This window comes from Leptidea sinapis, chromosome 7 (assembly GCF_905404315.1).
Source record: "Leptidea sinapis chromosome 7, ilLepSina1.1, whole genome shotgun sequence".
Classification (NCBI taxonomy): Eukaryota; Metazoa; Arthropoda; class Insecta; order Lepidoptera; family Pieridae; genus Leptidea; species Leptidea sinapis.
In genome coordinates, this window is record NC_066271.1 from 15,067,043 (window position 1) to 15,079,012 (window position 11,970).

At 40.2% G+C, this 11,970-nt stretch overlaps 1 protein-coding gene across 1 annotated transcript; it reads left to right on the forward strand.

Moving 5' to 3' along the window:
• The first annotated feature begins 212 nt into the window (after positions 1-212).
• Positions 213-10,307, forward strand: LOC126965281 (calpain-1 catalytic subunit-like). Its single transcript, XM_050808789.1, has 7 exons — positions 213-658; positions 2,056-2,434; positions 4,481-4,638; positions 5,007-5,079; positions 6,819-6,872; positions 9,137-9,518; positions 10,171-10,307. The coding sequence occupies exons 1-7, from the start codon at positions 522-524 to the stop codon at positions 10,287-10,289; spliced, it is 1,302 nt and encodes a 433-aa protein (XP_050664746.1). The 5' UTR covers positions 213-521; the 3' UTR covers positions 10,290-10,307.
• Positions 10,308-11,970: the final 1,663 nt, after the last annotated feature.

The following is an 11,970-nucleotide window of genomic DNA, read 5'->3' on the forward strand; positions in this document are numbered from 1 at the left end:
ATATAAATTATCTCAGAATATACCATAAATGTTGTGAACTAAATGTGCTCAGAGAGCAATCAGATTTTTTTAAATAATGATCTGCGATGAATTGTAGTGGTTCTGGTAAACAAGCTATCAATCTGACGATTATCAAAATTAAAAGTACATTCATAATATTTTTTCAAGCAGTATTCGGTGCAACATAAATGATTACAATATTAAAGTTAATTAATACAATTTATATCCCATGGTATTTTTTTTTGCTTAAATTTTTTCGCTAACGCGATATCTACAAGTGGTTGATGAGCCTTCTTCCTCTCGTCAAATTTGCTGTGTTTTACCCAAACGTATTTGAAAAGTTTAATTTAATACGAGTATTTGAACGTGTATTCCTTAAATATTTTAATCCCTAGGAGAAGGAGAAATTTGGTGTTCAAACTCGAAACGGACTTATCGGCGGGCAGGCATACTGTGTGACGGGGATTGCGCGCGTGCATAAGGGTGTAGGTCGGGGAGAAGAGGAGGGGGAGGAAGAGATCATGGTCCGCGTGCGCGCGCCGAGCGGACGAGGCAAGTGGAGTGGGCGGGGCTCTCGGGGAGGAGCTGACTGGATGTCCATCGCAGATAGCGACCGCGCGATGCTGGACCGTCGGTCCACGTTGCCCGGACACTTCTGGTAAATAATCTGATATTTTTTTTTGGAGAGGAGGAAAATACCTGAACGTATGGAAAACCCCGAAACGGGGCCCATATGTCGGGCTCGGGCGTCGCGTAACACCCCCACCCCCTTCCGACTAAAAACTTCCTCTGCTGTCAGCCTTGAAGGCTTTTGCAGCGACGTAGGACGTGGGCCGTGGAGGCCGCAAAGACTACGCAACAACAGTCGCGGGGCGTCTCCAAAGAAACTCGAACCTCGGACCGGCTGTGTGCTTGTGGGAAGGAGAAAAGAAGAAGATGAAAGAATGAGAAGAACACACTCGCCGACGAGGTATTGTGTAGTGGATGTCTATAGGGTTCTGATGTGATGTCACCCTGACTCCACAAGTATCCAAACTCCTTATCAGCCGATCAGGAACCTTAATAAACAGACTCGATAATTTAAATAACAGAACGTGCATTTGCAATACACCAATAAATTTACTACTTATTGTCAAAGGAAAGCCGATAGAGGCCTTTCTAACAGCCTAAAACTAGGGGCAGAGAGAGAGATACGTGTCGGATAAACATAATTTAGACTTTATTTGGATTTCGCTATAATTGATCAATTTGACTTTTTGGCTTGTAGAATAAAAAATAATATAAATAATAATATTCATGGATTATCTCGAAGTGATCTAACCTGAAAATTTGAAGAACTCTTGGAGGGGTTTGTTTGGAGTTGCTAGTAAGCTGCAGCTACACCATACACACATACCTACAATATACAATCATAAGTTTTACATTACACATTTACTCATACTGTAAGCAGCTACTATAATATGACGAAGAATGTTTGGAAAAAATTGCATGTGGTTTAATTACACAGAGCGTATTCACTTTTCTGCTCCTTTCACATCTTTAGGGAAATATCTGACGGGATCCTAGTACCTCCAGTTAGACCGAGGGCTGGTTGCTATGCTAATAATATTTTTTTGTATCTGGATCATTTGTGCCCATCGCTGGAGCAAGTGCGACACGTGTTTTTTTCAGTCATCTGGATATTTTCATTGACCCAAGGGTAGGATGCAAAAAAGGAACGTAATCTATCTCTATATGCTGACTTGTTTTGCCAAACGCGGTGAAAGGCTTAAGTTCTGCGACGTGGTGATCTAAGAAACACTACCCTCCTGAATTACTTTTATTCATACCCTACCCTACCCTACCTATCCAGGTTCGTTCGTTCGCTCGATTGAGATATCTGCTCCTCTCAGACGGATGAGAGTAGGGGCCGGTTCTCGACACTATCCTTGGCAGCACCAGACCGCTCCTCACACTGGTTTTCAGTGCGAGTGTGATGTTTATCCGGTCGAATGAGACCAGCTCAATGCAAATGGGTTTAATACATCTTACAAATATGAAACAATTTTGCTGCAGGATGCCGTTTGAGGAGCTGCGCTTGGCCTTCGGGCGCGTGGACCTCGTGCACATGGGGCCGGACGATTGGCTAGCTGAGCCTGCGCTGCGCAGCCGCCGTCCTTGGCGTGCGGTGGTGGCCCGACGGCGGTGGCGGGTGGGGTACAATGCGGGAGGCGCCCCACCAGCTGGTACCGCGCCTGCTAACCCACAGTTCCGCGTGCGCGTGCCAGCTGCGGCCCCCGCCTGCCACGTGGTGCTCTCTCTGATGCAGCAGTACGCGGTGCCGGCGCCCTCGAGCGCGCGCCCCATGATGCACACTATCGGGTGCGCCGTGTACGAGGTGCCGCCCGCCGCGCTCGCTCGGAGACCGACGCTGCTCGAGCACTTCTCTGACCTGGTGCGGTCACTAACAAGGATTGTCTTCTGATTATTCCATTGTTTTTTTTATGAATAAACCGGGACGAGACGAGAATGACGTCCGGCTGATGGTAATTGATACACCCGCCCATTACAATGCAGTGCTGCTCAGGATTCTTGAAATGCCCAAAAATTCTGAGCAGCACTACAATTGCGCTCGTCACTTCGAGTCATAAGATATTAAGTCTCATTTGCCTAGTAATTTCCCTTCAGACTGAAACACAGTTATGTTTACACATAACTGCTTCACGCCAGAAAATGGCGCCGTTGTGGTACCCATAATCTAGCCGGAATCCGGTGCAAAGTAGCCTCCCACTGGTATTATTAGGTGTGCAATTAGATTTGACACTATTTTCTAAATCTTATTACAGTTGCTAAGGGTTTAAGTATGAAATTATCCGTTTGCATCACTGGCTACTTTGTATTTAAGTTTGAATTCAAATTTCTTTATTGCAACTAAATTTCAAGGAAATTCTTTTGCGAAAATACACTTTTTAACCCTATCATCCTCTCCATGTTCACAGTTTGTAACAATTATAAATTATGGATGTATTGTTACAAGTAGATAATAGATAGCCATAGGGTTAGGTTAGATTACAATTCTATTGCACTTCTAGCCTATGAAATCTTAAGTGGCGGTATAATTCCATGTCTAATAATGTAGAAAAGAAGTGTGAAATGAATCCCTCTAATCCAATTGCAAGATGTTTACTTTTAATTTTAATTACTACTTTAGTTTATGTAACAACATAATGGAGACACACGAGATATTTGAGATAGATGAGAACTTTCACCCGATTTCATTGATGGCAACCTATGAAAAATAATTTGATTCCATTGTATGCCTTATTTTGAGAAATCATAAGCGCCTTATGAAAGAACAGCATGGGCTTTTACGCAAAATGTCTTATCTGTGCCTAATAGATAGAAACAGATAGTTAGATAGGTTCACTTGTAGTAAACAATCTGTGAAGCTTTATATGGATAAAGATTGACGGCATTATTGATAAAGGTAGAGAGGGTTGCGTATAAATGGCACCAACGCTAATTCTCATTCATTCATTTAATATAATTAATAAGTAGCCATAACTGTTGTCTACCCGGTTTTTTCTGGAAAAAAGGAGAACTTTTTTCGATACCCTCTCTGACGATCTATAGGCTTATAGATTTTATCCATTTATTATTACTTTCCCAAAGTATTGGCCTGTTCATCGCCATCTATGTTTTTCGTTCAAAGTTATTGAAATATACCTAAATGCTCACAAAATTATTTATTTATGGTGCGGATTGATGCATCTACTATACTCAATAACTCTTTTTTTGCATTATTTATTATTATAATTTAAATTACATTTACTTTTTTTGACTTACTCGTATAAGGCGTTGGGTATTTGAGGTTTGTTGTTGCATTACTTTACATATATATATATAGAAAAGAAAACATTTAACATTCATAAGTGTCCTTTCCTTGAACTACCTACATGTATAAAGTGATTTTGATTCGTTTTGAAAGTGACAGCATTCTATATTATTATTATGAGTAGGGGATAATCTGAACTTAAATCCTGGGATCTATTGTACCCCTGCTTGCATTAGCGCGCCTACCCTTGACTTATTGTCTTTAGACAAAGAGCTGTGGTGAGATCGAGGCTACTGACTAGAAGACGTATGCCGGGATTTAAATTGTTTTCTCTAGGCCTTATCCCTTTAAGAAGCGTAGGATCCTCAGAGGATCAGATACTTCACGTCTGTCTTCCATTCAAGTGATTTACCCACCTTTAGTAATAGACTTAAAGTTGATTGGGAACTATGCAGGTTTTAGAAACGTTCAACTTCAGGTCGACTGCATCCTAAGTTTGTGTATTTTATTTAAATTCCTTACAAAGATTTACCTTACAGTCTTTTCTATTTAAAAAAACACACGGTAGAGCAAGCAAAAGTATTTTTAGTGTCACGTGAAGGCATGCGTTTCCAAATCTCCAGCGGCCCCTACTGCAAGCGTGACGCCGCGTGTTGTCTGTTCCAGCGCGCGCTGGTCGTGACCCACGAGTCCCGCGCGCGCGAGGTGGCCACGTTCTTCACGCTGCCGCCGGGCGAGTACCTCGTGATGCCGCACACGCGGCGACCTCACACCGCCGCCGCCTTCCTGCTGCGTATCCTGACCGACGAGCTCATCGACGTCTGGTATCTATCCCGCGTGTGACACACCATATACTATACAAAGCTTTTACTGTTAACTGAAATATTATACCATATTTACTTCCTAACAATTTTTTCTTATGAAAATATGGGAAGAGACTAGCAGGACGTTCAGCTGATGGTAATTGATAAGCCCTACCCATTACAATGCAGTGCCACTCAGGATTCTTGAAAAACACAAAAATTCTGAGCGGCACTACAATTGTACTCGTCACCTTGAGACATAAGAGATTAAATCTCATTTGCCCAGTAATTTCACTAGCTACGGCGCCCTTCAGAACGAAACATAGTAATGTTCACACAATACTGCTTCAAATCAGAATACGGTGAGAGATCCGTGTATTTTATCGCAGGGAGGTGAACGATGATAATGCCATTGTGCGCGACATCGCCGCCGAGTTCGAGCGTCAGGACTGGCCCGCACCGGTGAGTACCACCCCGCTAAATCACCCCTTAGAATACAAACTAGACACAAGAATACATAAGAATGAGTGTTGGTGTTTCCTGTTCTCCTCTACGCTGCACAGACTTTTACCCAACAGGAACTGGTGGACTTTCTGTACCGTGGACAAAGTTCCCTACCAACCTATCCATACTCAAAGACGACATCAAGCTGCGTCTGTCGTCCTATGCACAATCTCCTACTCTTTTCCATTTTTTATGCGACACGAAGAGCTAACCATCGAACGGCTCGTGTTCAGGGAAGGCTTGACCTAATGAACAGATATTTTCGTTGGGCTTATGAACTTTTTGGTCTAATCGCTTCGTAAGCTTAAACTTCAACTTAAAAAATGAATACAGCGAAATACCAGGTAATTATAAATTGAATGCGATGATAGAAACCTATTTGCATCAAACTACCAAAGAAATAGCGGCCGCAACTGTTGCATCAAATAGGTAAAATAAAAAAGCTTAAAAAATGGGTGTACCATGATTGAACTGAAGAAGCACGCGTTGAATGCTACCTAATAATGTTTTACGGGCACAGAAATGAAGGAGCGAATTGTTGCGTGTGATAAGAAGTGGATTCTATACGATAAACGCAAGCTAATATATTATGGCAAAGCCAAGTTTATCCATAGAAAGGGACGGTTTCTGTTTAGTTGTCACACCAAGTGATGAAATTAGCAAATAATCATCTGGTGTTAAGTGACACGCCTTGCCCATTACAATGTATAACTGCTCAGGATTCTTGACTGTATCCGAAATTTTGTGTCATCACAATAATTGCGCTTGTCACTTGAGTCTTAAGAAGTCTCATTAGACCAGTAATTTCACTAGCTACGACGCCCTGCATACTGAAAAATAATAATGCTGGCATATAGTATCATCACAGCAGAAAATAACAATTGAGGTACCTACCCACCGACCCGGCTTTCAGTGCATAGAAGTCTCCCTTGGAAAAAAACGGTTTTTTACACAAGAGGGGGCAAACGGCAACTCACATCATGCGGAATGGTGAGGCAACCGGGGGTCAAGTATACGTCGCCGGCCTATACGGTTTGAGGCCTCAATTACAACAACTTCCTCAGATCCGGACAAGCAATAACAGCAGATGAATATTGTAGTAACAAAATTTTGAGTATGGCAACCCCGTCTCGTCAACCATTATTGATCCATGATAACGCAAGTCCTCTCAGGGCTCGAGAAACCGTTTTAAAAAAAGTATCGAACGAATATCTTCCAATCGTGTTTTCAGTTAAGGCATCAGAAGGAAAAAGGGTTGAAAATACATACTATATTAAAATTTCTCTTTGATAGGATATTTAGTTTAGTTGTAAAATCTCTCGAACATCTTATATAGGTAATTATGGGAGCCTACCCTTAACACGACTTACATATGTAAGCCCTCTGACATCCCCAGTTCTCGTCAGACCAGGCGCCAACCAGCTAATTTCTACTGCGATTTGGACATTTTTTAACGTGATAAAAAAATCTTAGGATTACAAAATGCCTTCAAAGAGTGTGTCAAACTCGTGTCCAGGTCCCCAGGGTTACTGCAATGGCAATAAAGAACTCCCGTGATATATATACCTAGTACAAATATTTAGATAGCGAGGGTAAATACTTCCAGTAAATTTACGTACTTTTTATATACTTACCTAATTATTGTTTTGTGTGCAAAACGGCAATTTCATACTTCAAACCCTATTATATTTTTGCAGCCGGGCACGCGGTCAATAGTCAACAAGTTCTTAAAGAAACCGGAAACAGAGGAGGTGAGTTATATATAGATTATAAATAAGTAATACTATGTTTAACATTTTAATACAAGTTAACATAAAAACTGATATATATATAATTATTATTCATATTTAAAATGTCCCCTTCCTCACAGGCAAATTAGATGCTTCTAGATTAGAATGTTTGGGGGGCTTAGAATTCCAGCCATTCGATAATATTGCAAAAATGTTCTCTTTATAACTTTTATCATCTTTTTACTTCCTGTAAGATGTTACAAAATAAGGTGAAATAGATTTTATGGAACCGTCCGAACAAGTTTATTCAATGTAGTTTTATTCAATAATTTATTAATGTGTGACATTCAAAACTGCCTCTCCTGGCATAATTGAAATAAATATTTTGAATCTTTATTTATTTTTTGGTGAGCAATGATAATTGCGAAGTAAACAACTAAAATCCTTCTATACCACGGGTTCATTACTAATGCAATCTGAAAAGGGGTGCACTGGGGTTTTTATGGTAATAATATTTATTCTGCTTAAATCACTATAAATAATGGTTCTACTTGTGAGTATTCGGATCTCTACTATTAATTGGTTACTATGGTTACTCGGACCGGCCCTGCAATGGTTATAGAAGAATGGTTTAATTGTAACTGGGACCGGCCTGATCAATGGTTCAACCCGTACTGTGTTGATGAAGGCAACACATGGTTATAAGTAATTAAATTTATCTACTAACCAATATTTGTAATAAAATGCTGAAAGAAAAGAAATACGCTTATTTGTAACAAACACAATATTTAGACAATGTACTAGAAAAAACATATATACAAAACAAATACCAAATTGGAGTGTTTGTCACAAATTGGTCACTGTATGTGCTACAGCGCCGATCTTTCAGTGGGACCACTAAATAACGCCACTCACGAATGTCATAAGTAGCGCACGCCTTTCTAATTACACTTCTTACACGTCATATCTTCGTTAGCAGGTAAGTACTTTCTTCGTTAACCATACCTCATTTAATTTCATAACATGTAGGTACAATGTTTACCAGTGGGCTTCTTTGCACAGGATGCCGGCTAGATTAGATGGGTTCCACAACGGCGCCTATTTCTACCGTGAAGTAGTAATGTGTAAACATTATCGTGTTTCGGTCTGAAGGGCGCCGTAGCTCGTGAAATTACTGGGCAAGTGACGAGCGCAATAATTGTAGTGCCGCTTTTTGGGCTTTTCAAGTATACTGAGCGGCACTGCATTGTAATGGGCAGGCCGTATTAATTACCATCAAGTGAACATCCAGCTCGTCTTGTCCCTTATTTTCATAAAAAAAAGACGTGTGGCACTCGGGGACTGCCGCGGTAAAGCTATTGCATAGCATTTTTTATCAACTTATGCAATTTTAATTATTTATTTATTTTATTTATGCAGTATTTTTTTTTTCCTTTGTTTTTTTTTCTTTAATATTAATTCAAGTTACACTTTTTGAGCGTGGTGACCGATAAGAAAACAATTTTTTTTCTTTTATTAAATAAATGAGAAGTTAATATTGTTCAAAATATTTTTATTATCTTACAATACATGTAGATAATTCAGGAATATTTATTATTGAAACTATAGGTTTATAGTAACTGAAATAAGAAACATAAGTTTCAGACTTCATATCTTCTAAATACCTGGAAAATACCGCGTCAATGGTGGTCCCATATTTTGTTGTTGATTCTTGTGGATCATTATTTTATATTATTTCAAATTCAATATTTTCGAAAGAAAGGTTGTCAACCGCTCTGATTTTTTATCAGCGAAGTTGATGTTGAAATCGCCAGCCAAAATAAGTGGAAAATTATTACCATTTGTACCAAGTATTTTCGACCCTTCTTCAGTGTACTCCAGTAAAATGCGATGAATAAAATGCTCTACGATGTCCAATTTTGGATTCGGAGAAATGTTAATAATAATAAAAATTAAGAAAACGTGGTAAAAAAATAAAGAAATAAAAAAAAAAACAAGACGTACCCCAGGCTCGAACCTGGAACTGCTGTTCCACGGCAAGCTAAAACGTGGCAAAATATCTATATACATCTAGTAATTGGGGTGTTAGGTTATTTTCGTTACGGAATTTCTGGATTCGGTCTCCACGCTCAAGGCCCGCGATAGAAGCTATGCAATAGCTTAAAAATAAAAAAAAACTATACTTCAAACAAGATATTTATACATTCAAAAATTTCAAGACAAAACTAGATTGCATTGGTGTCTAAACATACTTTGGCGAATAAATCGTGTGTGGCGTGTGGCAGGTGGAAGCGGAGAGCACGCACGTGGTGCGGGCGGTACGACGCGCGGCGGGCGTGCGGCACAACGCGGCTGAGCGTTTGGCACGCGCGCTTGTAGCGCTGCGGGACCCGGGCGTGGCGGGGCGTGTGCCGGCCGCACGCCTGCCGCCGCTGCTGGTGCTGCTGGCGTGCTGGCGGCAAGCCTTGGATGCGGCAACACGCCCGCGTACGCGCTGTGGCCTCCGCGCGCCTCTCAGTGCGTACCGCCTGCGCGCACTGCTGTGGGCTTGCGGCGTGTCGGCCTCCAACAAGGTGCTCGAGTGCCTCGTGCTGCGGTTCGCGCGCGGCACTACCATCTCCACGTCCTCGTGTCTGCTTGCGCTGGCTCGTCTCCACCTCGCACACGGTTATTATTAGTACCCAATTTTTATATATTGAGTGAAGCATCCGCGAACACTTCATTTTTTTTTTGTGGTTACGTATTGATATTAATCCCAAGTAATCTCCTAGCATTCACATCGATTTACTGAATTCTTTTGTTTAATAATATGTCAGTGGATTGAGCCTTACTAAGCCCTTGTCCAGCACTGGACGTCTTCCGGTTGAAATGATGATGATGATGAGATTTCGCCTCAATTATGCCATAATGGCATAGCTTCCTGACTGGCGTTGAATGTTGAACACAATTAGAAGCCTAAGATAAATCACAGAATATACCAATAGTATGCTGTGATTTCTGCAAGTCTTCTAGTTAAACGTCCGTTAGTAAAAACAAACTTATACATATTATGACGCAGCTCATGAGATTCATTTAACGTAGATATGGTAGAATTTGTTTTAAAATTGTTTTACAGAAACTTTCCTAAAAGTTTAATTAAGCCAATTTACCAAATGAGGACGGTTTAAAATCACTACCTATGCTTCAGAAAGTCAGGAATCACCTCATGGTTAATACGCCCACCCTTTGTTCACTTTGTTCTCAGCTTAACGAGTACCTAGAGTGGGATTTTTTTTTCACCTGTAAAATGTAATTGATATATTAAATATTATTGTTCCAGAAAGGTACCGGACCCTGGAAGCCAAACTGAAGTCAAATCCACTCTCCTTGGAAGAGGTGCGTATTCTCGCCGGTAAATACATATCTACACCTCGAGCAAATGCAGGTGGAATTATGTGACTAAACAGAAAAGAGAAATGGAAATTTTATTATTTCTCGCTAGGTCGTTCTTACGTTAAATGTACCAACTGTAGTAGTGTGGGTGGGCTACTAGCATGCAGCCTAGTGAAACTCTAAAAGCGATTCACGCGATTGTATGAAACGTGCAGTCATTGATAGATTGACGGCTATAATGTTGTAAAAAACGGGGGTAGCCGAAATCCACTACGTTTTAGGCAACTGTTTGTACACCTTCAAACTTAGCCGGATTATACTTCATCGTCAATCGCCATACTGAAATTACTTCTATTTGAAACTTATATCAAATCACTGCAGCACACACGTTTCATACTACACTAAATTTTCTATTTTCACTTACGCAGTTCCGCCTCTTATTACGTAGTACTTACATCATCTTTGCTAGAATGTTGCATTCATATTTCAGATGATTCTGATGACAATCTACTCGTGACGTCGCGTCACGTCAACGTGCTCCTTGCAGCGAGGGAGATTGTCTGTACCATTGTGGGTCGCTCGGGCGCTCTCTAGTCAGTCCGCTGACCTTCGGGGGCCGCTGCCTGCGGTCACGAATCACCGAACGACACTCGGATGACTAAATGTGAACAAGATTTGAATACATCTAGGAAGATGTTGCAGCCATCGTCGAGTGGGAGCCGGATGCTCAACCAAAATTATTTAAAGTACCTATGCATACCAAATAATTATGTTATTTTTAAAGTATAGTTTGTATATAAATGTTCCGAGAAAATAATATTATGCTAGCAACGCAGTTCTTGGCTATAATAAACGACATTTAGCCTTTATGAAAGGTAATACACATGTAGAACTTTATCGTTGGTGCTGTGAGACATGTACAGTACAAAGATCTGCGCAAGATAGTCGGCCTGACTTTATTCAATTATCATACACGCAAAGTAAAAAATGTCTTAAAACTCAGGTACCTGTGGTAGGCTGTGCCTTGTAACCCAAAAATCGAAACAAAAATTTTTTCCTCTATACATTTCGTCAGCGATATATGTCATTTTAAAAACGTCTTCTATCAAATGAGCCTTTGTAACAGTTGTTGGGTAAGCATTTAGTTTCACCTACAAGCACTTTTGGATATTCAAATTCAAATATTTTGATTCAAAATGACTTATTGAAAGTGAAAAACTACCGCCCATAAGAAAATATATGCCTCAGTCTTCTTCTTCTTTGGCTGTTTAAAGTTGTAATTAATTCCATTGACATTGCTGCATATATATCAAATAACCTCTTTAGGTTACCTACTTAAACCATAATTACCTGACACCGGTACTGACAGATATTATTATGTTACCTATTAAAGTTATAGCTAACAGACATGTAGGTACATACCTATCGATACCACGGTTCCAACGAGTAACAATTCAGAAAAGGATTCAAAAGAAAACATCTCCAGCTGTGACTGTGAAAATATTCAAGACTTATGAAGAAATATTAAAAGTAACAACTAAACTGCATACACTTATCGACTTGTTTCTCTGTGGTAATAGTGTGGTATTGTTTATGGAGCTATTTCTCATACTTATCTTAAGCTTACTGAATTTCAAACTTGTTACATTTTGGAACCGAGGTACCGATATTATCCTTTGACCATGTCCCTGTCTACTTGACGGAACAGCTTTTTCCGTATTCGCCTAAATATTAACAAAAATGTTCA

What these genes read in the sequence shown, in the direction of transcription:
- LOC126965281 (XM_050808789.1), top strand. Translation starts at nt 522, where the DNA reads ATGGTCCGCGTGCGCGCGCCGAGCGGACGAGGCAAGTGGAGTGGGCGG. An exon ending in ACGTTGCCCGGACACTTCTG is followed by an intron (nt 659 to 2,055) that starts GTAAATAATCTG and finishes ATTTTGCTGCAG; the next exon opens with GATGCCGTTTGAGGAGCTGC. An exon ending in TCGTCTCCACCTCGCACACG is followed by an intron (nt 9,519 to 10,170) that starts GTTATTATTAGT and finishes TTATTGTTCCAG; the next exon opens with AAAGGTACCGGACCCTGGAA.